Source organism: Phoca vitulina, unplaced genomic scaffold, assembly GCF_004348235.1.
Source record: "Phoca vitulina isolate PV1807 unplaced genomic scaffold, GSC_HSeal_1.0 scaffold56, whole genome shotgun sequence".
In the NCBI taxonomy this organism is placed as follows: Eukaryota; Metazoa; Chordata; class Mammalia; order Carnivora; family Phocidae; genus Phoca; species Phoca vitulina.
In genome coordinates this window covers 6983163-7009515 of record NW_022589759.1, presented here as the reverse complement: position 1 = coordinate 7009515, position 26353 = coordinate 6983163, and the positions used below count along the sequence as shown (strand labels likewise).

At 49.5% G+C, this 26353-nt stretch overlaps 2 protein-coding genes across 2 annotated transcripts in view; one reads left to right on the top strand and one right to left on the bottom strand.

Annotated features, from left to right (window-relative positions):
* BCO1 (beta-carotene oxygenase 1) overlaps positions 1–26353 on the top strand; it is a 164696-nt gene that overhangs the window by 64546 nt on the left and 73797 nt on the right. Inside the window, exons 7-9 of the mRNA XM_032389857.1 lie at positions 15610–15688; positions 17329–17485; positions 23598–23743. The gene's annotated coding sequence lies outside the window, so the exon portion shown is untranslated. The remainder of the gene's footprint in view (positions 1–15609; positions 15689–17328; positions 17486–23597; positions 23744–26353) is intronic.
* The window catches only part of PKD1L2 (polycystin 1 like 2), an 89955-nt gene that overhangs the window by 43807 nt on the left and 19795 nt on the right, over positions 1–26353 (bottom strand). The window contains 16 exon segments of the mRNA XM_032389863.1: positions 1727–1867; positions 2533–2659; positions 3677–3801; positions 5389–5571; positions 6886–7017; positions 9732–9926; positions 10593–10738; positions 11349–11525; positions 12482–12623; positions 13302–13419; positions 15264–15471; positions 17205–17322; positions 19043–19092; positions 21484–21561; positions 23722–24126; positions 25895–26124. Of these exon segments, the coding sequence (XP_032245754.1) occupies positions 1727–1867; positions 2533–2659; positions 3677–3801; positions 5389–5571; positions 6886–7017; positions 9732–9926; positions 10593–10738; positions 11349–11525; positions 12482–12623; positions 13302–13419; positions 15264–15471; positions 17205–17322; positions 19043–19092; positions 21484–21561; positions 23722–24126; positions 25895–26124 (2575 nt within the window).

Sequence of the window (26353 nt, the reverse complement as noted above, 5' to 3'; positions counted from 1 at the left end):
GCTGGGAATGCCAGTGAGCATCAGGGCTGCTGGACAGAGCAGGGCAGGGTGAGCACCTGCGGAACTGAGATCCACTCTGTGCTGTGCTCATTCTGTCAGTTTCCCAGGGATGGTGTACTAATGACCACAAACTTGGTGGCTTACAACACCAAAGGTTTGCTATCTTACAGTTCTGTACTGGAGGCCAGAAGTGCAAAATCAGTTTCACAGGGCTGAAGTTGGCAGGCTGATGCCGTCTGGAGGTTCTAGGGAAGAACCCCTTCCTTGCTTTTTTTAGCCTGTGGAGGTGCCCGTGTGCCTTGGCTAATGGCCCCTCCTCACATCACCCCAACCTCTTGCTTTTATCATCAAATCAGCCTTTTCTCAGCTGTAGTTAACTCTCCCTCTGTCAGCCTCTTGTTAAGCACCTGTGATGGCACTGGGCCCACCTAGATCCTCCAGGATCATCTCTCTGTCTCAAGGTCCTTAGCTTAATCACACCTGCACAGTCCCTTTGGCCATGTCAGGTGGCAAATCCATGGGCTCAGGGATGAGAATATGGACATCCTTTGGGGTGCTATTATTCACCTATCACGCTCATCAAACTGTGTACCATGGCTTGGGCTTCATCTGCACAGAAAGAGGGGAGACTTCTAATTTGCACAAAGGTGCTGCATGAATAGGGATGGTCTCTGGTTACTTGGAACATGGCCTCAGGATGGTTTAGGACAGGGGAAATGTTGGCTTGGTGTGTGAGTCAGATAAAGAGGCTGGTTGAGGATATGAACTTGGGATTGGTTAGTGTGCATATGAAAGGCATGCCCTGGCAAAGCCCTTTGCTACCTATAAGGATTGGCTGGCCCTGGCAGGGCATTTCTTTCTCACCAGCAAGATTTTTAAGATATCAAAATATCAAAAGACACAGGAAATAATAAGGCTGATTAATACAGGCCTGATGGCTAATACTTGCTACAGGGGTGACTGGAGCTTTGTGAGGTCTGGATTGCAATCTGACTTCTCTTCTGCCCAATCCTGCTGTCCTTCCTCTTCACAGCCAGCTTTTTTTACTGTCTCTAGCAAACATCTAGCACCCCAAGTTCTTTCTCAGCACCTGCTTCCAGAGAACCCAGCCTATGGCAGCTCTCTCCTGCCAGCCGAGGTGTGAGCTCACCAACAGGCACTTGTGTTTGATCCCAAAGCTGCTTTTGTCCATTGTACTTGTGCTTGTAAAGGTCAATTTTAATGATATATTCCACAGAGTGACATAGAGTGACAAAGTAGTAGTGTGAAAAGAATTATTTGCATAAAAACTTAAGTCGAATGCTTTGAGAAGACACGGGAAAGATGAATTGCTAAACATTGTTGGTGGTCATTGATGAGAAAACTAGAAGATTAGAAAAAACTCACTAAAATCTCAAAAGAATCTGAACTCCTATTGCACCATCGTGTGCTTGTTTTTGCTTCATTTTAAAGAAAATCTGACATTTTAGAGGCTGCATTGTAAAGGTGGTTTATGTAATAAAGATGATTAAAAATCCAATCAACAGATTTAAAGAAACATTTCAATTGTATACCCAAAGATTGACAATGATACATTTATAGTTTTAAGTTAAAATACAGTGTGTAACATAGGGTAAAGACCATTCTTAATGATTCTCCTCTTTAATCAACTTCTGGTCCCAACCAAGTTGAAGAAGAAAACTAACTTCTGAAGTGACACTGACTTCTGACAGCACCCCAACTCTACCTCGATATTCTCCGACAGATTCTTCATGCTCTTCATGGGTATGAGATGTCCACTAGGGCTGCTCAGACAGAGGCCACCAACAGTTCCACTGACATCAAAGTGACTCCGGGCTGGGAAGGGGCTCTTTTGGAAACTCATCACCTGAAACCAAGAACAAGGAGTGCTGGCCAAGGTGCCCGAAGGCTGGAAGGTCACTGCGTCCCTATGAGAATGATAATGGGACGGACAGGTGGCCTTGCCCTGTGGGGTGAGTGGGGGGCCCCGCTGTTAGCTGTGTCTGGCCTTCCTGGTGTGTGTCTGCCCTCCAGGGCTGAGGACCCACTCAGACCCGTAGAGCTGTGCAGCTCCTGGACCGTGAAACCCTCCAAGCCTTTCTTCTTGGCAAAGCCATCAAGTCCTCAAGGGAGAGATACCTATCTGCCTTCGCTGGGGCTCAAAGAACAGAGAGTCAGATGTGCCCTCACTTGGGAGTGAAAAGAGCTCTGGGTTTGCCATTTCCTAGTTACGGAATGTAGTTACGGAATGAAGTCTGAAGAGCTTTATTTCCAGTAACTAACTGAACCAAGGCTGCTGGAGAAATTCCACAACGCAGTGCAAGAAGGATGGGCGTCGGAAGGACTGAGTCTGCATCTCAGCTCTGCCACTTTGCTTGTAGCATTGGGTGAGTCACTGAACCTCATCTGTAAAACGGGTGTAGTAATACTATGGAACAGACAGGTTGTTATCAACATAGCTGAGCAAACGCACGTGCAAGTGCCATATAAGCTGTAGAGGACTGCTCCCAAGGAGGTTATTACTGTCGTTACCCTGATGTCCACAGGCTCCGGGCTGTCCTCCACGGAGCCAAGGGAGGAGGCAGCAGGCAGGGTAAATGTTGCAGAGCTGGCAGCCGCAGCGTGTACGGAGGAGCCTCGCCAACTCCGGGGCTGTATTCTGGCCACAAGGTGAGAACAGAGGTGTCAGGAGAGAGAGAAGAAAGCTGGTGTCAGAGGAAGAGCTGCTGCACTGCAGGAACCCTGGCATTGCCATCGCAGTGGGTGGCTCTGTTGCAGTCCCCGTAGATGGTTCTGCATGTTTGCATCAGTAGGAGCAGCAGGAGAGGCGGCTGGCGCCCCCAGCACTGGGTTGGAGGCTCTGTGAGGACAGGGCGTCAGCCAGCTGTGTTCACTGCTGCACCCCCAGTGCCTAGAAGAGCACCTGCCACGTAATGGGGGCCAACACATACTTTGTTGCATGAATAAATGAGCTTTAATGTGGACATTTCTCCAGGCTTATCCCCTCTACCTACCTGATCTCTGATGTCATGGACTTCTAGGCCCATCTCTGGCCTTTGGTGTTGTCCAATCTGATTAGATTAAGGACCTAGTTTCAGACCCTAGCTCTGATCAGAATGCTGCCTTGGGAAACTGTGCCTGGCCCCCAAGAGGGTAACCCTGGCACAAGGAATCAAAGAAGGGTGCTCACTGCAGGGGTCCTAGCAATGCCTGCCCCTGCTTGTCAGGTGGAGGCATGCAGGGTGGAGGGCATCCTCGGGTAGTGGAGGGCGCAGTGAGAGACACGCACTCCATGAAGAATTCCCAAGGCCAGAGCATCTTGAATCCCCACAGCTCTGTGGAGCAGTGGGCTTGGCCAGGCGCACCTGGAATGTAGTTAAATGTGGGCACGCCCCCTTCATTTAGCCTCCCTGCCTGCACGGCTCCAACATGACCCATCTTTTAGGCCTCATGGGTGGCTCCAAGATGGGACTTGGCACTCACCAGCTCCTTTCCTACGTTGTACAAACACCCAGACCACTCAGTAAAAAGCCCTCCCACTTCCAGCTCCCCTCACATCTCCCAGTTCCAGGGCTGGTCTTCTGGGCTCTGCCTGTCACAGGGTCTTGGGATGTGGGTGTGGACCAAGCCAGGTCAGGGGATAAGCTTTCTTGGGGACCTCAGTGCAGCTGGTTACCTGTTTGTGTATATGGAGATGGAGGGGGTGGTCAGGGTAGCTGGGAGGCCTCCAGGCAGTGTCCCCAGAAGGAGGGCAGCCTGCACATGCTCCACAACTCTGAGCAGCTGGGGCACAGAGGCCATCTGGAAAAGAAAGCAGGGGATACTGCTGGGGACCCGTCTCTGTATGCCGCCTTTGGTTACTGTCGCCAGGCTGGTGTGGGACCTTCAGCAGGGACTGGAAGAGGGCAGAAGAGGGAGGAAGGGACAGCACTGCTGTTTATTGAGTGCCAGGCTCTGTGGGGAGTGAAAAGTAAGCACTTATGAAGATTCCAACCCCCGCTGGAATGTGAACCCCTTTTCATCCTCACAACAACCCCAGGAGGCAGGTGCTCTCACTTATACCCATTCGGCACACTGGAAAACAAAGGCACATAAAGGATGAGTGACTTGCAGAGGTCACATGTTGATAAAGGCAAGCGCCAGGACTCACAGTGAGGCATCTGGCTCCTGAGTCTGCACTGAGCTGTCACACTGTGTGCCTCTCTGTGCTGCTCTGTTTGGCCCTGACAAGGCCACAACCCAGGTCTTATTTGTGGGCAAACAGAAAGCCACAGGCAGCCACTTCACAGGATCACCTGGGCTTGGACTGCTCCTCATCCCACCCAAACCCCCAGATGAGGATGCAACCTCGCCGAAGCCAAGACTGGTATGAGGATCCGAGGAGGGCTGGATGTTTGCATAGATTGTGTGTGTGTGTGTGTGTGTGTGTGTGTGTGTCTGTGACGGAGTGGATGTGAATGTATGTGTGTGTTTGAGGGTGACCTGTGAATATAAGGAATTGTGTGTGTGTATCTGAGTGTAAGTGTGTGATTGTGTGTCAGAATGTCAATGTGGGTTTGAGGGTATGTGTGAGTATAACTGTCCAAACATAAATGAGTGTATGTGCTTTTGTTTGTAACTATAACCATACGTGAGAGTCTGTGTGAGTGTGTGTGACTGTGGCCATGTGTGAAGATATGAGTGTAAATGTGCATCTCTGTGAGTGTGGGCAAGACTGTGCTTCAAGAGATGTGTGAGAGTATAAGTGAATGCTTGTAAGTGCGTGTGAGTGGGAGTGAATGTGTTAGTGTCTGTGGGTGTGTGTGAGTGCATGGGTATGTGTATGAGTGTGACTGTGTGTGTGTGTGTGTTCCCCACATGCTAAAGGACTATGGAGCAGCAAGAAATGGGTTTTCCGCTCCATCATGATGCCATCCTAGGAGGCCCTTTCCCTTGCGCCCTGTCAGGGTGCTGGGGCTGCACGAGACTGTGCCTCATCTGTTCTCACTCTAGGGACTGCCTCTCTTCTAAAAACGTTCTCTGTGGGGTGGATATGTGATCTCTCCAGTTGGTGGCTTATCTGGGATGAGGCGGAATGCCTCGATTTACAGATAAGGGGTGAGACTGAGGGAAGTTATGTACCCTGCCCAAGTCTCAAGGTTTGAAAGCGACAGAGGCAGGATTGGAAGTCAGGCTTCCTCACTCCCAAGCCTTTGCTCTGCCTCCCAGAAGCTCTGGTCTCTGTAACTATTCTTCCAGCTCCCCAGAGAGGACTTTAACCTCTGTGCCTCAGTTTCCTTCTCTGCAAGATGAGGAGAAAGATCCATCTAGAAAGGCTCGTGTGAGCTGGGCATGTGGTAGCTGGGTAGCATGTGGGCATGTGGTCTGCATCTGGGCTGAGACACCTACCTGACTGCCCTTGGCCTCTGCAGGCTCTTCTGGTCCCTCCCTCAGGGAAGCTTCTAGCACACTGCTCACAGCCTGAAACAGGTCCTTGGTGGCCGCCTGGCGCCCCTGGTCTTCAGGACGGGCCTTGGAACTCACTGCCAACAGGGCTTCACTGGCATGCTGCAGAGCCCAGGTGGCCTCCCGCTGGGTTCACCCAAAGGGGAAGGAAAGGCAGCATGAGCCCCTGCCTGATAGACCATCCCCTGCACCATTTAAAGGACAAGGGCTGCAATCGAGGTGAGCAAGCTGGGGAGACAAAGTAGGGGGAATCTGGGCCCATTGCACAGACTGCCTGTGTCACTGACTTGAGGTCAGGTTTTCCTTCCCTGCAATGGGCTAAGTTCCTTCAGGAGAGTAGCCTTATCCATCTCTGGGTCTTTCCAGAGTGCCTTGTACAATGCCTAGCCCATAGCAGTAAACATTCACTAACTGGGGGGATGGACGGATGGGTGGGTGGGTGGATGGATGGATGGATGGGTGGATGGATGGATGGATGGATGGACAAGACACTTATTCCAGTTTTGTAATTATGTCTCTATTTGTGACATTTTTTGTGTAGTCTTGCTGCCCCAGTAGTCTGAAAGTGCCGTGAGGGCAGAGACTATGTCTGTGTGACTTGCTGAATTATTGATGCACAGTTTGTTCACAGTACTTGTATATGCTAGGCATCCAGGAAGCATTTGTTGAGTGAATGACTAAATTCATGCATGGACAAGTAAATGGAAGGGTGGACGGATGGATGTACACAGGTGCTGAATAGATGTATGCATGGGGAGTGGATGGAGGGGCAAATGGGTGTGTCAATGGCAAGTGTCATGTTAACAGCATCGTGGCCCCAGAAATAAAGGTCAGCCTTTTCGGCTTCAGGCTGGAGAATGTGAGGGGCAGGGTAGGTCTCCCCTCTTACTGACTTAGGGCTTCTTATTTTTTAACCTTTAGCTACCATAACACTGAGAGCATGGTGATTTAATTTGAGTCCTCCAAGAAACAGAGCCTGAGGCAAGGGTTAAGATGTGGGCCGGCAGATTGGCTGGTGAGGCGGGGGTCAAAGAAGAAAGGAAGGCACAAGCTGGCAGCTGGACATCAGTCTGATACGTACTGGGGAACAGGGGTATGCATGAAGTCGGGGACATGGGTAGGTTAGCAGCAGCATCTGGGCACACACTTGAATGTCACTCAGTGATTAGAGTCAGCTACTCCCTTGAGGTGCCACTGGCAGGTGGGGGAGTGAGGTTTGTGAGCACACAGGCTATGACACCCAGAATGAGACACGGGAGCTGCAGGAGGACATCTCTTCTCTCTTGGCACCACCCATGCAGGACCCTTAGAAATGAGATGGTGGAAGCCTTGCTGGCCCTGTGACTGAGGGACCTTCGACCTGGGGTGAGTTGTCAGTTACCCACTGCAGAGGTGTGTGTCCCATGGCTTGGCCTGGGAGAGCAGGTGGGCCTCACTTACCTGGGCCATGGGCGTGAGCTCCTCACTGGGGTGGGTCACCTCTCTCAGCACCTGGGCCAACCTTTGTACCTTCTGTATGTCCCCCAGGGTGGCAGTGACCGCAGACAGTGACCCCAGCACATGCTCTCTGACCTTGATGCAGAGGGAGGAAGATGAGGAGAGGAAATGTAATTCCAGTGGCTTGATGAAACCATTTCAGAAAGATCTGGAGTCAGAGCAAGTGACCAGGCTCATCTGGGGTTTTCCAAAGCCCATAGACCTCTGTTTGCCTCGTAGGATGTGTGGTGGACAGAGTAATGACCTCCCAAAGATGTCCACATCCTAATCCCTGAAACATGTCAATATGTCACCTCACATGGTAAAAGGGACCTTAGCAAAATTGTTTTTGGAGGGTTTTTTTGTTTTTGTTTTGTTTAGTTTTATGTACGCTACCCCCAAACGTGGGGCTTGAACTCACGACCCTGAATCAAGAGTCGCATGCTCCTCCGACTGAGCCAGCCAGGTGCCCCTGTTTTGGAATTTTAATTAAGTTAAGGGTCCTGAGATGGGAGTGGATCTGGATGAACCAGGTGGGACCAATGTAACCACAGGGGTCTTTGTAGGAGGGAGGTAGGATGGTCAGAGTCAAGGAAGATGTATGGATGGAGGCAGAGGTGAAGAAGAGGCTGGAGGAGGAAGGGAAAGGAAGTGAGGAGGGGAAGTTTGGGGAGGGGAGGAAGGAGGCATTGGAGGGAGGAAGAAGGAATGGGGGAAGGATCTGAAGATGCTGAGCTGCTAGCTTTGAAGACGGAGAGGAGCGTAGAGGTTTCTGGGGACCGTGCTTTCTAAGCCACAGAGCCCTAAAAAGGGGCTGGCTGGAGGCTGGCCTTGGCAGCTGCAGAGAAAAACTAAGAATATAATTTCAGGACTGTCCAGGAGAACTTTCCACATTGATGGAAGGGCCCTATCTCTGCACTGTCCACTCACCAAATGTGACTATTGAGCCCGTGAAATGTGGCCACTGCAACTGGAGAACAGAATTTTAAACTTTTATTTCATTTTAATGCATTTAATTTAGATGTAAGTACCTAGATATGGCGAGTGGCAACCATTTGGCACAGCACAGATCCGAGTGAACAGTCCCCCTCTCTCGGCCTGCTCCTCACAGCTCACTCAGCCTACCTGTCTGACAGCTGCAGAGTTTGGGCAAGTCTGCTATTAGCTCAGAGGGCATCCAGGCTCTGGCTTGGATGGCGGAGAGAATGGGCCAGTATTTGAGGGACTGTCATCGGAATGTTCTGGTAGGAGAATCGTGTTTGCCTCTGCAGATCTTCCCTCCCTCGTTTGTTGCTGTCCCGGAGGCAGCTTCCACGGAGATGCCACTAGCTCCCGCCTCTCTGGCCCGTGGACTCATTCAGCAGGAGATAAGAGGGCAGGAGGAAGAAGAGCTAGAAGTTACTCTCCTGGTGCCTGCCTGCCTGCCAGGTGGGTCAACTGCCTCATTCTTCAGAAGCCATTGCTGCCACCGGGCAACCCCTTCCATGCAGCTGCCCTCTCCAGATTCTGGTCACTTCAGGCTGAGCCCCAGCTTTTATCAACAGAGCCCTTCTTAAATTCTTCTCAGTCTTTCCCTTAGAGTTTTACGCCTGTCTCCTGCCAGGACCCCATTATTTCATGAGGAGACCTTGGGTCAGGCTGCATGGTCTGTGTGCTCAGAGACCACAGGACATCCAAATGGAAGTCTGCTATAGGTAATGTTCAGAGTGCATGCAACCAAGACTGAGAAACAGGGGAGAGGGGCTAACGTGAAACAAGGGCAGGGATGAGAGGCTTAGGAGGGCAGCAGGTGGATGGGGGAAGAGCCAGTCCGGGTTGGAACCCCATCTTCACCGCTGTCTTAGAAATGTGGGCCTGGGCAAACTTTTAAAATTCTCCTACACTGTTTCCTCTTCTGTAACATAGATGGGGATCTGACCATTTACCTTGTACGGTTTTCATGAGAATTACATATCCCTGAAGCTCCTGGGGCTGGCAGCGCATGGTAGGCGCTCAGTAAGTGTTAGTTATTTGTCTGTAAGTAATTACTCTGACAACCACCACTTCTTCGTACTAAGTACTTACCACATGTCCTGCACCATGCTAAGTACTTTCCTGCAAACCCTTCACGGGACCAGAGAAGAATTTATTTTCTTCTCCATGCCCAGCAGGTGTATGTGATGCTGTGTGTGTGTGTATGTGTGTGCACGTGCGTGTACCTGCACCCACACATATTCATAGAGCAGGTACCGGGAGTGGAAGTAGTCATACGCTCTGCAATAGTTGTTTATCATGTCAGGTTGTAACACATGAGATGGCCACTCTCTGGATTAAAACTGGTTGAATGTTGGTAATTTCAAATGCTTTGACCTAACCTTATGAGGAAAAATACTATTTATTATCCCCATTTTCCAGATGGGGAACCGGAGGCTTAGAGAAGTTCATTCACCAGCCTGTGACAGTACAGATGGCAGGTGACAGAGGTGGGATGACATCCAGGGTCTAACGCCAAACCATTAACAATATGAGTGAGGCCAGGCCACTTTTCTCCTCTGGCCTTGGTTTTGTCATCTTTGACAGGAAGGCCTGGAGTGATAGTCTTAAATTCCTTCCTGCCGTAGAAGCCTTTGACTCCATGAGGCAGAGCAGGGAAAGCAGGTTTCCCTCATTTTAGGTCACTTACCAAGAAAGGACCAGAGAGGGAGCTGATGTCAACAGCTCAGCAGATACCGAGGCTTCCCAGCTCTGTGAATTCCACTCCCCACCCTGAACGGCTGTGTACAGACCCCGGGGCCCCACTGGACGGCATGAAAGGGCCCCCTCTTGAGCACCTTCTGTCTGACGTCCATGTTCAGCAGCCCCCTGCAGCCCTGCTCCTGGCACTCCTGGTCCAGCATGGATGACACGGCTCTGGCCAGCTGGAAGAGCCGCTCAGGGTCCCGCTCGCCTTGCAGAGTGGCGGTGATATTCTCCAACACTGCAGCCTGGAATGCCACATTGTCAACACGGGTGTCTCCAAGTCCCACCTAATAGGGAAACCAGAAGCATGCTCAGTGCACGGAAGACCTCAGCTCACCAGTTCTTGTTCCCAAACCTGGAGCCTGAAGTCAGTCTCACAAGGCAAACCAGAGCAAGGCTGGAAGGCTTTGCACCTGGTGTGGGGTCTCTCTTGAGGCTGAGGGCAGCCAGGCCCACTTGTAGCAGGCAGCCAAAGGCCACTGAAAGGAAGCCTTGGGCCAGTTGCTGCTCTATCCTCACCGCCCTCTGTATCGAGCCCCCAATCCCTTCCTGCTCCACCTGGCCTCTCACCCTTCAAATTTACCCTGATTTTATCCAGCCTCAGCCTTGTAGCCCTGATGGCTGATTTTGGTCCTCCTTCCTCTAGACTCTGATGGCACTGGTCTATCTCATCCCTGGGACCTCCTGCTCCAAGACTCCAGGGCCCTACTCCTATTCTGGCCACTGAGATGAAGGATCTGCAAAGATAGAGACCATGTCTGTTTTGTTCACAGCTGTGTCCCCGGGGCCTGGCACATAACAGGTGCTCTGAAAATACTAGTTGAAGGAATGAATGAATCAGCGACTCATCTGGTCATGCCCTTGGCTCCCTTCAACCCAGTCACCCACTTGGTGAGGTTCAGTTGGGTCAACAAGTTTTCTCAATAAAGAAACAAAAGGCTGCCACCACCCACCTTCACCGCTGCACGGGCCTGCTGTTTGTCCCCTGCGAGATTGGAGACAGAAATGACCACTGTCAGCATGAAGTCATTGTTTACTTCTCCAAGTGGCAGATAAACTGACGGGAGGGCAGGCTCAGGGCCACAGTGTAGACAGGAACCTGGTAAATGGAAACTGAACAGTTAGGGGGGCATCTCCAGGGAGACTGGAAAGCCACCGAGGTAGAGCCTGATGACAAGGACACAAAAGCCACAGCTCATGAAGGCATGGCAGGCACTCAGGGACTCCATGCTTTCAGAGAGAAGACAGCTATCTATACTGATCCACTGGCCTCTCTAGGTAATCACATGCTGCTAGGACTTTGGAATAATTTTACTGGAATCCATAAAAAATTCAAAAAAAATTTTCTCTCTTTACAGGCTTAAAAAAAATTCAAGGTAGTAAACCAAATTACAAAAAGGAGAAGGAGGAAGAGGAAGGGGGATGGAGGAGATCTTAAAAATTAGCTCAAAACATATCCAAGTTCATTCAAAAGTCACTTCCTGTACAAAGGCCTTCCCAGGCTGGTTGATCTGAAGAGCGTCCCCCTCCTGCAGGCATGTGGCTGTGTCAGTGTGCCTGGGGCTGGGGTTAAGGTGTAGGGGGTTCTTCATTCTGCAGACCTCTCTCACACATGGAACATACTTTTTCCATCTCTCACAGAGAGGTCCCTGTTCTGGGAGAAATGGAGCCTAGCAGCTGAAGGGAGAGCAATAGCCCTGGGCCGGTACCTGACTCCAGACAGAAGCAGTACTCCAGGGGGCCCAGGGCAGAGGATGTGTTGCAGAAGATGGTGAAGCTTGTCAGAATGGTACCCTCCTCCGGGGTGATGGTGCAGATGGGCACCTCGGGGGCAGGCAGAGAGCTGATCACATAGGTGTCCTCCCCATAGGCATGCCCGGTCACTGCTGGGGAGTGAAGACAGAGGGTGCTTGAGGGGCTCTGTGGGTCACACAAAGTACCATGCTTCAGGATTGCCCTGGAAGCTTGTTAAGCATGCAGATTCCCAGGCCCATGTTCTGACCCCGAGCCTCAGACCTCTCTGGAGGTTCTGGGGTGGGGCCCAGAAATCTGCATATCTAACAGCTCCCCCTGTCGCAGGGTATCCTGGGGCCTCACATTTTAAGAGTCAGTCCTTCATCTGTAAAACAGGGCTAATATTAGTAGCTCCCTTGAAGCTTTGGTGAGGAGGAAGTCTACTGGGAAACAAAATGACTTGCTCAAGATCACCAAGCTCAGAAGGTCCATGGCCAGAATCTAGAAACAGGCTGATCCTGCCCAAGGCCTTGCTCTTTCCAGGCCTCCACCTGCACCAGCATCCCACACAGCCTGGTATTTCAAAAAGAGTATGTACCTGGAAGAGCTGGGCATAAAGAGAATTTTAACCAATTAAAAATGATTAGTGTAGACCTAATCCAGAAAGTTTGGGGCAAGTCTGGGAGTGTTCATTTTAAACTAGTACCCCAGGTTGTCCCAGTGTGGGAGGCCTATGGGCCATTTTGAGAAAAACTGAATCAAATGAATCCATCCAGAAAAGAATAATCACCCATTGTTTTTCTTTTTGAGAGTCTACATTTCCCACCGCACTGGGCTTGTTTAAAGTGAGAATCTTCCTGGCAGGACATGCAGGCTGCACCACCCCAGAATAATGTGTCTCATCCACCCTGCATAATGCAATTCAGAGGAATTGAGGAAACTGAGGCACAGAGAGTTCAAGTGCTGGTGATGGGATTAACACCAGAGCCTGCATCTGGCCCCTGACCCTGCACTGAAGTCCCACATTTCAGGCCTTCTGGGTTTGTCTTGGTTCACTTTCTGCGGCAGACGGGACCCGTGACAAGAGACTTGGGGGAGGCCTCCACACCTGTGGCTCTGATCCGGATGGCCTGGCCCCAGGTCTGCCGGAAGGAGCTGTTCAACCGCAGCATGGAGGTGTTGCTCTGAAGGAGGATTAAAGCACTCAGCCAAAATTCCTGGAATCTGCAGGCAGCCGGGAGAGGCTCAGCCTGAAAGAGAGCACCAACCAGAGCCCCTGAGGCTTCAGCCAGGCTGCTGGACCTCAGCAGGGCAGTGGCTTCTCACCCCTAGGAGGCCTTCCAGATCTGTGTCTGCTGCAAAGACACCACCTGCTTCCCCGAGTCAGCCCAAATACCCAATTTCCAGCTTGGTGTAGGTGTTTATCTGAGATCAGGTTCCCTTGAAGAAGAGCCTGAGACGAGGATTCATGTGCAGGTCATTTACTGAGGGAGGGCTCTTGGGAAACCCAGAGTGGAGAGGGAAGCAGAGTAGGGCAGAGAAGTGGTTTCAGGAGGTGTCCAGTCAGCCTCAGCCTGATCCCACAGGGAGTGTGAGCTGCCCACAGAAGTTCTCTTACTCAGAGGCAGGGGAGCTGGGCCATTAGACCCCCACCTCCATTGGTTACTGGCCGGCAGTCACTCCACAGCGGCTGGGATGGGTGCATCAGCCCGGGAAGAGGGACTGGGCTGGGGCACCCGCAGCATCTGCTGTGATGTTTCCCCATTGCTTCTGCTCCCTTGCATCTGTTCTCCCTTCTGACCAATGCCCTGGTTTTTCTCTGGGAACACCACCACCCCGCCCCCTCACCCTGTGGGCTCTGGCTCAGTCCTGGGCATGTGACCCAGGGTCTGGTCAATCGAAGTGAGAGTAACTGCCAGTGTCCTCACCTTCTCCAGAGAGGTGTCCTCTAAATACCAGTTGAACATGGCCACTGAGGAGTCATCCCCCACGGTGACTCTGAGCATGGCATCTTCACTGGCATTCGCTGGTCTGCAGTTCTCACAGCTGAGAGGGAGACAGAAAGGAGTGCGGAAGCTCGCTCAGGCCTCGTGGCCTGGTCTTTTGTCTGGTTCTTCTCAGGTCCTTTGCAAAGGTGGCAGAGGGCCTTTTTTTGAGTGAAAGATGGAATAAAAGCAACCCATGCCCCAACCAAAACCAGGACATAGTGTTGGTCATGGAGATGGAGTGATTTGTGCCTGACCGAATTCCCACTTCATTCCCGATGAAAGACAATGGTTTGGAAAGTGCATGAAGCCCAGGGTCCTCGGATCCTGTCCCTGCCTTGTAAGAATGGTCACCTTGCATAAGTCACTTAAACTCTCTGAGCCTCATTTTCCCCTGCAAAGTGGGGGGGATAAGAGCAGACAATATTTTCATGAGTCCTTCTGGCTCTAACAGTAATAAAGGAATGCTATGGTTTTATTGCCTGCATGCCACAGGTTATAAATAATTTGCGTCATTATTCGCTTATCCAGTGCTTACCACAACCCTAGGAGCAACATATTAGAACCCCTATCACAGATAAGCAAACCAGGCTCAGGGAGCCAATGTGATTCGTACCAGGTGACACGACTCCTGAGTGGGAGAAGGGAACATGCACCAGCACATCTACATTCAGATCCTGGGTCTTCTCTCTAGCATCCCACTCCCTCCCTAGAGCCAGTGAGAGATCACTCTGGTACCTGCCGTGTGTCTAGCCCATCCGCAGGACCTTTCAGTTTTAAGTCCTTAGCAGCTCTCAATCTCCCCACTTCTGTCTTCATGTCTGTCCTAGCACAGGTGTACCAGACATTCTCCAACAACTCTTTGTGGCTCTGGGCACTAGGAGACTAAACTCCATAGACTGGGTCACCTGAGTTCCTGTGCCCTCTGGCTTCTGGTTGGGCCCAGCAATGGGAGGCATTGGCTGGGGAATCAGACGGTGAGGGAGGGAGGTGGGTATTTATTGACCACTGTCCCTGCTCCTTAGCAGGTGGGCAGCAGTTGGCAGTGACTGTGTTCCTCTAACCAAGACCACAGCTCCCGGGGGGTTCCAGCAACGCCATCCCCGACTCCTTCCTTCTGCAGTCCTAAGAAGAAGAGTGGCTTCCTCCTATTGTAGTCCTGTACTGTCATCCCTTTGTTTGCCCACATCTGTAAATAGGCCCTTTGTCCAACTCTCATCAATTCCCAGTTTGAGGGAGACATCTACTTCTTGCTGGGACCCAGTTGATAGACCAGGCTACCTTGAACTTTCACCTTGACTCCTGCAAGAACTCAAGCAATCTCCTGGCGTCCCGTCTTGCCCTCCTCCAACCTGCTCTCCACCCTGCTACCACAGCATTTTGAAGTAAGACATAATCATGTCCCCAGCCTGCTTGCAACTCTTGGGTGACTTTCCAGAACTCTTCAAATCATGTCTGTGACATAACCCACAAGGTTCCACCAGAGCCAGGCCCCGCCTTTTCTCCCAGTTTCTTCTTGCCCCTCTCTCTCCTTCCATACTTGAGCCACACCAGTCTCCTTCACTTCCAGCTTATTCTATGCTCCCCGCCTTTGCCATCCAGTTTCCTCTCCAGCCCCCTTTTCCTGACAAGCTGGTTCCTCTTCCTTCTTCACATCTCTCCTGAGGGAAGCCTTCCCTGGTCCCGAGTCTGGGAACTTGTCATCGGGGTGCACTATCTCCCTGCATTCGTTGGGGCAAATAATTGCTGACCACCAGGGAGCACTCCCCATGAGCACTGTGACCGGGGCTCTTGGACCACCCCTGTAAGACCTGCCCCTACGTCAGTGCCAGCCGGAGCTGGCTCTTCAGTAAACGGTGGCTGAAGGGATGGCAACACCATAGGAGTTTGCTCTCTTGCCCCCACCTGACTCGAGGCCTGAGTTCCAGGGGGGCAGACACATAGAGGCACTGCTCCTCCCGGTTCTCCAGCTCCCTGCCTCTCCAGGTGGCCAGGCGCAGGGTGATGGCGGAGTTGGGCGGTGGCAGGCAGGACGGAGGAAGCACCAGCTCCCTTTGGTCTGTGCAGAGCAGCTGCCTCTCAACACAGTAGCTCCACTGGGCCCAGCAACGTCCTGAGAGAGGGAGGCAAACGTTGTTATACATCCAGGGACCCTTCTGGTTTGGGATTTTTAGAAGAAAAAAGTCATATATTGATAAGAAAAGCAGCTCCAAAGAGAGAGTTTGGTTTTTAAAAACACTCTCACTTGCAGGGTGCAGGAATGGTGCTGCGGAAGGATGCTTCTAGGGAAATGAGCGGCGCTTCACCCTGACTCCAAGCAGACCTGCAAGGTATGTCAGCTTCTTTTGTTTGCACCAGCCACTTGCACTGATGAATGAACGGGCAGGCATATAACAGGAGAGAGGCCAGGAGGATAGACCGCTGTGCTTGGGAGAGCATCCAGGGCAGTTTCTTATCCCTGGTGCAACTCTCACTCCACTTGGAAGCGATTGTCCTCAGCTGTATGTCCCTGTGGGTACACTGGGGCCCTGGGGGCTGTATCTCCATCTGAGAGGCTGCATGTCATCTCCAGCTTTATGATACCAGCTTGGTAAGTCCCTGTATCCTTTGCCCTTCATCTCTGTTGATCGATGTTTTTTTTTTTTTTTTTTAATTTTTTTTTATTGTTATGTTAATCCCCGTACATTACATCATTAGTTTTAGATATAGTGTTCCATGATTCATTGTTTGTGCATAACACCCAGTGCTCCATGCAGAACGTGCCCTCCTCAATACCCATCACCAGGCTAACCCATCCTCCCACCCCCTGTTGATCGATGTTTATCCATCAATCACCTTGCTTCCTCCGCCCCCCAGTATAGTAGTCATTCACAGGACGTGATCTAGGGTTGGGCCATCAGCTCAACCACCCAAACTGTATACGTGCATCCTTTATGAATTCTGATAATGAGAATTAACATTCAAAAGGATGTCCTGAGCACTTACCAATGGATATTGAAAGGCTTCAAAGTTTCTATGACTTTTGACCCAGCTATTCCATTTCTTGAAATTTATTTATTTTCTCCAAACTTATTTATGAAAGTTACCACAGAGGCAAATAAAGATAGAACTACAAGGATGTTCATTACAACATTGTTTATAAGGGCAAATAATTCAAAACAACCTAAATGTCCAAAAATAGGACACCAGTAAATAAACGGTCATACATCAACTAAACAGGCTATTATGTACTTATTATGAAATTAAGATGGAGAAGATATCATGGCATTAAAATATGCAGGATATATTGTTCAAAGAAAAAATAGCTAATAAAAATAATATGTACAGTAGGGATGGCATTCATTTCCAAAAGAATGTCTGCCTAGCTAGGATATATCCCTACAGAAAGGAGGACAACCGTTTCTAAATAATGGGTACTGGTGCTACTCTCTTGGTTTGTCTGAAAATGCCTCCTCACTTCTAGACTCTCTTCCCAGTGACATATGAAGCACAGGGAAGTGAAAGGAGGGATCCACCCAGCAGGGAGGAGTTGTTTTTATTTTATCACTGAAGTTGTTTGTGGTGAAAATAAAGCAGATTGACTTTTAGGATCAATTACTGTTCTCAGATTCTTTACAGATAATGCATCTCCTTGTTGCCTGCCTTCAGGGCTACCTCCGCTTTGATTTGCCATTGCTTCCCCCCACCCTCCCATTTCCATGGAATTCTCAATCTCTGGCACATGCAAGGTGCACAAAATGGCAGGCATAAGTAATGCCTGTGTGAAGGTTAAAAAACAGCAAACCTGACCTCTATCCATTACTTTGTGGTGAGCTAGGATAGTTCCAGAGCTCTGCAGCCACCTACCACATGACCACTGGAAGCGTAAATCCTTGTCACTGTCTGGCCAGCCCAGAGTCACAGTCGTGAAAGGATCCACATACTGACCAGGTTCCACGTACACCTGCACATTCCCTTTCTCTCTCTGCAGAAAAAGCAACTAGTTGGTGAGATGTCCCTCCACCTCCACTTGGTACCCCACCTCCCACCCACAGCAATCTGTGCCAAGGGTAGCCACAGCATAGGACGTAGAATGGAAACAGACCCTGTATGATCCACCTGGCTGCCCTCTGGGGATGAATCACAGGGTAAGTAACTTTAGTCTGAATGTGGGCTCAGTGCTAAGGGTCCACCATGCATCCAACTGTTAACAGAGCCTGCTCTGGGACAGGGCCCATGCTTGATGCCCAGAGATATGGGAATAGAGACCTGGGCCTTGCCCTTAAGTTTGGCAGGGAATACGGACAAGAAAACAGGCCATTAAAACACAGAGTGCTAACTGCTACAGAGATAGGGGCCCAGAGGATTATGAGAATGTGTAAAAGGGAAGCAGTAGATTGAGAACATCTGCTCCTATGAAGGTTTGATAGCATTCGATTCCTGGGTTGCTGTGGATTAAATGAGAGAAGCTACTGACATGCTTTCTATTGTGTCTGGTGCAGAGGAAGGCACAGAGCTGTGACCTCTGCAAAGCGGATAGCTGGTGTCAGGGCAAGCTTCCCCAGAGGACAGGACCACAGAGTTACTGTGAAGGAGTGAGCCTGTGGGTTCTAGGAGGAGAGATCGGCAGTTATAAGGTGTGCTCCTGGAGTAAGTTCTGGTAGGACCTAATAAACGGCTAGGCCTAGAGGGCTTAGCCTGGTGTAACAGGAGGCTACATGGCAGAACTCAACCCCTAGTGGTCTCCCATGGCCTGAGAATAAAACCCAAACCCCTGTCTTGGTACCCAAGACCTCATGTGATCTGGTCTCTGTCCATCTCTCTATAATCTCCTACATACTGCCCCCACCATAGGCCTAAGGCTAACTTTTAGCCCCAGGGCCTTCATATCTGTGAAGCTCTTATTCTGCTTTCCAGCATGACTAACTGTCTTATCTTCAGGTTCCCACTCGAATGTCACCTGAATGTCACCTTCCAAGAGGCCTCATCTGATCACATTTGCTAGGCCACCCTGTTTGGCTGCTGTCACTGTACCCTGTTGCTTCTAGTTAGACATTTATCACAAGTCCTAACGAGATGCTAATTTGTTTGGTAGTTTCACCCACTAGGCTCCAGGAAGGCAGGGACCACAGCTGTTTATTCACCTTTGTATCCCTAGTCCCTAACACCAAGCCTTGGGCATTGTAGATGCACAGTCTTTGTTACTGAACAAGTGCATGCATGGGCAATGTCAACAGCAAGGAGCTGAGGACTCAGTCTTGCTGTAAAAACAAAGGAACCTGGGCCTGTTTTCTAAGTTAAGCATTAACAGCTATAAATTTCCCTCTGAACACTGCTTTAGCTGCATCCCACAAATTTGGATAGGTTGTACTATCATCACTCAGAAATATTTTTAAATTTTCCTTGTGAATTTTTTCTTTCAACTGTTGATTTTTTTTCAAGTGTGCTGTTTAATTTCCAAGATGTCTAAAAGGTATATACATATCCCAGATATCTTATTACTGATTTGTAATATAACACTGTTCTGGTTGGAGAACATGCTTGGTTTGATTTCATTCCTTCTGGATCTCTTTTCTAATGGAAGAAACCTCTGTGCTTCCTAGTATTCTGGCTATTAGCACCAATAAACCCAAAATCAAAACTAAAGCAGAGTGCTTAGACATTTTTTTCTTGTGAGGTTAAGTGTTTAAAAAACAAATACTCACATTCTTTTCCTTGGCATTTGTTCCAGATGGTTCTTGTAGACTGGAAGGAGCTATAAACACAATGGGAACAGGCGTCAGACTTTGGTAGTGTTTATAAGGTTGCCAAAGGGCAGAGTCACAGGTATGCTCAAGATGCCCTAGGGGATCCACCTGTCTTGGAAATGGGTTAGGGAAATTTAGCAAACGTTCAGACCATAGAAATGGGTAAAAACCCAAACCATCATGTCCACCATTGGACTAAAGACACCTCTTTTGTTGTTAAGAAAGAGGCAGGCAGTTGCCAATGCAGATAACACACAAGATTTGGAGACAGACATGTGGCTGTACGCTGTTAATGTTTAATTACCAGTTGAGGGAGGGAGTGGGGAACTCTGATTTGTAGTGTTTGCTACTTTCTGTGGCGTCAGTATTCCCACTAAGGAAGATTTCAAGCTACCAAGCTGACCTCAGTGAATGTAGAGCAAGAGATGGACAGAACGAGCTCTGACAAGCTGCTAGGAGCCAGCCTCAGCACACCATGGTGCACTTCTGGGTCCTTCTATTGGCCTCTTACTGGCTATGTGAACCTTGGAAGGTTAATTATTCTTTCTGAGTCTTAGGTTCCTCACCCATTATAGAAAGGCAATCCCCATTTCTCAAGGCTCCAGGAGGGCTGAATGCTGTGCTTCTGTACCATTGCTTTGTAATCTATATATATATCTGTAAAGAGTATTAGTATATAAAGTTAAAAAAATGGAAAATGTACATGCAATGGATATGCTCTGAAAATACTGACCTGTGAATATGTTAATGTCTAGTTAAAGTGTAGTAATTAAGATAGGAATGTGTTTTATCTGCACTGGCAGATCCATGTGAGTCTCTAGGCCCCAGTGACCTCGTTATTTTAAGATCAGGGTACCACCAATCTTTAAAAAATTCTCTCCCAATGAATTCTCATTCAAAGAACTGTAACTTTGGAGGTCTATAAAATCATACAAAGCAAAGCTAAGATGCCAGACATAGAGGCCCTTCTTAATCTTAAGAAGGAAGATGGTCCAGTAACCCTGAATGAAGAAATCAAGAGAAATAGTTGCTGCTTCTGATCCTGCCATGAATTAGCTAAGTGACTTCTGGAAAGTCATTTAAGCTCTCTGGGCCTCAAATTCCATATGTGGAAAAGGAGGGCTGTGGACAGTAGGAGGACATCTGATGGTTTTTTCCCCCCATCCCAGCATCCGGGTCCCCTTCTTTTGGTAAGAGCACTTCCAGTTAACATTTTCCCTGAGGAACCATCCCTCCCCCACTCTCAGTCCTTGGTTTGGGTGAAGCTGACCCTGCATCATGTTCCAGGTGGACATGTGATTCTGGTCTGCCCAAACTGAATACCACTTTCCGCTGGCCTCAGCACTGGGTCCTAGAGGGAACATGAACCAAGCTTGGACCAGTAGAGGCAACCTCAAGACTTCTGGAAATATCCACAAAGAGGCGCTCCTTCTCTAGGGTTAAAGATTGAGGCCTGGGGCCATCCTGCTACTGCTTGGGAAGAGGGAATCAGAATGAAGCCTAAGTAGAACCAAGAGATGGGGAGAGATAGACTTCTGATGACACTGAGTGATTGGATCCAGCTGTGCCTAAACCCTGGACTTTTCCTTTTCTGAGTTGATAGAATTTCCCTTTGACTTGAGCCAGTTTCAACTGCTTTTCTGTCCCTTGCTACTCAAAGAGTCCTGGCAAACACATTTGCGATGAACTTTCAGCTCTGTGACTGCTACTGTTGGTTGCCTACCCCGCAGCCAGTACTCCACCCTTCTTCCTGGTTGCCAGAATCCACCTTCTCCCACAAAGCTGGAGGTGCTGGATACCTGCTTCCTAGCATCCCTTACAGCTGGGGTACATGACCCCAGCTGATGATATCTGAGGGGAAGATTGCTGGGGACGAGGGGAAAAACATCCCCCCTAGTAACAAGAGCTACAGAGAGGGAAGTGGGGTTGTGCAGCTGCTGGATAATGCTGGGCTGATATGTGATGTCTGGAACTGCAGCAGCTGTGTTGATGAGACAGAAGCCTAAGGACAAAGCAGAAGCTCTGAGGATGGCAGAACAGGACAACAGAGTGAGCCTGGGTCCTTGCTGCTGACACTGAGCCACTGAACCAACCCTGGAACTACTTACCTCCTAACTTCTTAGTATGTGGGATAATAAAGCCTTGAACCTAAAGCCACCTTGGTTGGGCTTTGTGTTGCTTGGAGCTTAAAGCAACATAACGAATACAAACTCAGATGTTTTAGAATTCTGTAACAATGGTTGAATGTGTTACTGCATATATCACTGCCCCTTAACATCTGTAGAGCAAGGTAAGTATTCAGAGGTTTGTTTTGAAGAGTTCCTCACTGGATTCCAAGCAAGTACAATGCCCCAGACTCCTGGTCACGAGTTCCATACCCCCTTGCAGAAATTCCTTGCCTGTGACAGTGATGCTTCCGACTTCCAAACTTAAGTTTGAGAAGGCATTCCTCACCGTCACAGTGACCAGAAAGGTGCCTGCAATGCAGAGTAGAGAATTATGGGTGTTGCAATAAATTGTTTAACTTATGCTGAGACAGCTCTCCCAGCATGTGCTTCTCAGGTCCACTGACAGCAGCATTTGAATCTTTCATCCTCTGAGCATTTAATGAACCCCTCTTGTATACCAGGCATGGTGCAAGGCTCTGGGGACACAGAGATGAATGAAATGTGGTCTTTATCTTCAAGGTCCTTATAGTCTAGTAGACGTGCAGGAGACCAAGTGCCAAACCATGGCAGAAATTGGCATGGGGGCATTGTGGACACAGAGCAGGGGGTCACTTCATCGATCATGGTTCATGGCGAGGCTAAAGCTAAAGTTCCAAGGACAAGTAGTGCTCATTAGTCAGATTAGAGAGGAGATTCCAGCAGAAGGAAAGATATGACAGGACTTTTAAAAGACTGAGGGGTAGAAAAGGGAGAGAAGGATTTGTAAGACTTACTTGGGGTAATTGTGTATCCCTCTCCTCCTCCCTCATGGGGAAGGGTGGTGGGTGCTACCTTCTCAAGTCTAGAGGGAAACTCATCAGAGGGGACCCTTGGAAAGGTGGATATGTGCTCTTTGCAGTTGAGTACCCCCATGGAAGGGTTCCTTACTTATGCCCTTGAAGGATGGTCTATGACAGGGGGTGGAGTGAGAGGGAGAGAGGGAGGGAGGAAAGGTCTGTATTCCTGCCTTTGGAAACACCTGCAGTCGCTGGTAGCAGGCCAAGGAAAAGGTGAGAATTTTCTACAGACCAGGTGTTTGTCTTGGGGAGAGGGCTTGCTGGAAAGGGTGGCAACAATGAGAACAAGGAGTGACCTTGTTGGTGATCCAGAAGAAGCAGCAGCTGGGCAGATGTGGCCAGCTGAGGGAGAGGCATCACGCCCGTTCTGGGAGCTGAGGGACACAGCAGGGGCCTCAAAAGCCCATAGAAGCTCCCCCAAGAGGTAGCTGCAAACATCTGCTGGGCCCTGAAAGCAAGGACTTGGGCCAGCGCCACGAAGTGAGGGCCTTCCTGTCCTACCTGGTTCTGTCTCCTTCCTCCTCACCTCCTTCATCCCTAGAGTCATCCAAATCTGTTTTTCTTGTGGGGAGAAGACTACTTATCATCTAAGAGTGAGCTAAAACCTCACAGGGCCTGCAGAGATTTTATCTATCATTCCCTGCCAGGCAACTTTTATAGAAGACAAAAATTAATTTGCATTTGAATTATAGCCTATATATTGTGCTTATTTTCCATTGTCATTTCATTTCATTCTGGATTCTCTGTTTCAAGCTGGACCTCTGATACCTGGCGAAGTTCCAGTGTTTTTCTTCTCAAATCTGTCATTTAACCTGCTATTTCTTTTGCCAGCTCTGCGGCTGAGGGCATGGTAGACCCACACCTATATAGTGTTCCCCTCTTTATTACATACCTCTGAGACCCAGGGCCAGGGACCCCAGGGTACAGGGTTCTGGTGGGCTGGAGACTCTGTGGCCCTCATCACATTCCTGCCTGCTGACCTCACTGCACTGCCCTGAAGGACTCTCTGTTCTCTCCAGATTAAATGCAAATGTCGGCTGCGGTCACCTCCCCTGGTGGTGCCAGCCAGTCTGTCACCCTATCTCTGTTCCAGCCCCCAGCATGACTCTTCCTCTCTTCTCCCTCCCTCTCCCACCTTGTTTTTACCTCTCTCTCTCCCCCAAGGGCATGGACTGGTTTCCTGAACCACACTCGCCTCTAGAAATGATGGAAAAATTGGAATACACCAGTTCTCCTTCAGTGGTTCTCAGTGGGGGAGATTTTGCTGTCCATGGGACAGTTGGCAATGTCTGGAGGCATTTCTGGTTGTCATGACTTAGGGGCCTGGTGCTACTGGCATCTAGTGGATAGAAGCCAGGGATGCCGCTAAACATCCTACAATGTGCAAGACGGTCCCCACAACAAAGTATGATCCATTCCCAAATGTCAGAAGTGCCAGAATTGAGAACCCCTGTGACTCTGAGCTCTATGAGGGCAGATAATATGTCTCTTCCTTATTTTGTGACCTAGGCTGGATGCTGTGAACCAGGTTTGTGACCAGGACACACCAAAACTGGCTGGCGGGATGCCGGATCCCCAAGCTGGGAAGGAAAGAGGAGGGAAGTTTGGGAGGTGGCCCACCAACCCCAAGTACCTTCAAGAGGAACTGCCACATGGTAAATCCCAAATGGCCCTTCGAGGCTTTCTTCTTGTTGGGTGAAGGTTGCATTGAGTCCTGCCACTTCAAAGGTCAGCCCCTCTGGGATGCCATGAGCCACTGAGATGTTGACCAGTAGGTCTTCTCCAAGCTCCAAGTGGTCAGAACCCCAGGAGGCCTGTAGCCCTGACAGAGGCTCCATGAAGTGGACTGTGATGTTCTTAGAGGGTGCAGAGGTGGTGGTGTTGCTGGTGGCTCAGATCTCCAGGTGGTGCATCCCGGGGCCCATCCTCTGCTGAGCTGCTCTGTCCAGGGTCAGATTGTAGGGTAGCAGGCCCCTCGGTGTGGTGAACTCAGCCAGGGTTATGTTACCCAACAGTGCAGTGTAAGTCACCCCAGTTCCTATGTGGGGTAAGAAATATTTAAGAATGTTGGCAACAACCACGCTGTAGATTGTACCAAGTTAGTTAAGACTCAAGCTCTGAGGTCAGATTCTGGATATAGCTAGGGGCTATATGGTACAGCCATAAAGACATATGGAAGGATAAGTCCCAACCCCAAGTATTAACTGTGATTATCTCTGAGTGATGGATACATGAATGATTTTTCTTTTTGGGTCCTCTCTGCTCATCTGCACATTCTAATTTATACTATACATGTGTTACCCATAAACTTAAAGGTTTGTAATAAAGATTTGAGAACATTTTGTTGACAGGTTTGGCCTTGGAGGGAGGAAGGCTAACAAGGGAGCATCTCCCGAGGCATGGCTGATTTTTATGCGTGACAATTAGCCTCCAGTCTTGTTCTAGGCAGGAGCAGGTGAAGCTGTTTCCTTCCACCTCCATGGCAGACTGCCTGGAACCCTGCTCTACAGGAGTACTCAGCCTGTCCACATAGCGCTGGCTATCCTAAATGGATGCTGAATACTGTGGTTGACTCTTAAAATCTGATTTAAACCACCAAATTAGGATTCTTTCCAATAGAAACCAAGCGAGTATATTTCTTGTTTGAGTGATGATGATGCAGCTGATGCTGCCGAGAGTAATGTTAGCCCTCTGACTTTTATGTTTACTGCTCCCTCTCCCCACACTTGGTGAAGAGTAGGCACTCAAATATATTTGTAGAATGAAAAAATAAATGAAGGATTATTTTAGGTTTCCCAGTGCACATAGCAGCCATCTTCAACCAACAAGCACACCGGAACAGAGAGGAGCCCCGAGTACCATGTTTAAGGACCCACGGTGGCTCCGTTAAGTCACTGCTGAGTGAAGCTCCAGGAGCTGCGAGGTCGGACTGAGTCATGTCCTCCCCTCTGCAGCTCTTCAGCACACGGTTTACCTCAACAGGCTTCTGTCCAGATCTCAAATTGGACCTGTGCCTGCAGGAAAGATGCTGCCTTTGGTGAGGATGGGTCATAGTTGGTAGGGTCTCTATTGAGAAAAGGGATGATATTCAGAGTATTCAACAACTGAAACTGTGTGGGTCCCTCCTGACCAAATAGGATGGATGTTCTGATAAATCAGAATGGACACTGTGACCAAGCAGAATAGATGCTTTGACCGATCAGAAGGGATACCTTGCCTAATCAAAATGGACATGATGACCAATAAGAATGGCCTCTGTGATCAATCAGAAAAGAAACTGGCCAATCAGAGCAGACACCAGCCATAGCAGCTGCTGTGGGTGTAGCAGTATATGTCACTGAATAGCAGTCCTGATTGGGGGCAGCATCATTGTGCCAAGCTGGTCAGTGCTGGCCATGCTGAGATGACCTCTGGCCCAGCTGGTAGCTCTCCCAGTCCTATTCAAGTTCCCCCAACAAGGAGTGACTTGGAAATTCAGTTCTTCTGATGAGACCGTGTGCATGCAAAAAAGGACATTCGGAAGGCTGAGAGCTTCACTAGCTTACTGGGCTTGTGACTTTGAGCCAATTTCTGAACTTTCCCTGCATTTCTTCATATGTAAAATGGAGATAATAGTAGTACATACTGGGTGGGCTAGTACATGTAAAGCACTTAGACCAGTTCCGGGCACATACTAGGTGCTATTGAGCTAAAAAACTGACTCAATATATGAGTGCTGTTAGTATTCACTAAAGCCTGGGAGTTGGGTGGATAGATTTGGGGAAAAATCAAGGTTGCCTTGACCTTGACCATTTCTGTAGACTCACCTCCATCAAGTACCACCTGAATCCACAACGGGTCCCCAAAGACAGCGCGGCAGAGAGGGCTGGCTCCTGACTTGGATAGGCTGGAGCACCCGGTCACATGGAGCCTCTCCATCTTGTCTCGGATGGTGACGTGCTTCTGAGCCATCACGTGCCACTCAGTGGTTGTGCACTCGGCAAACACAGTGAATTCCCCAGGGGCTCTGAACTGGTGGGTCACATAGCTGGATGAACTGCAGGCAATAGTCGGTGTTAGCAGTGTTGCGGACACACAAACACATGCATTCACACATGTGTGCACACATGCACTCACCCACCTCATGCTCCCCTGTTCTGCAAAGACAAACAGATGAAGAAAGAGACGCTACACAACCAAGCTGTTGGTGTTCATGAAGGTTACATTGAGATGTCGGGGACAGGTGGGAGTGGAAGAAAGAGCAGTGACCAGCCAGGGAGTTGAAT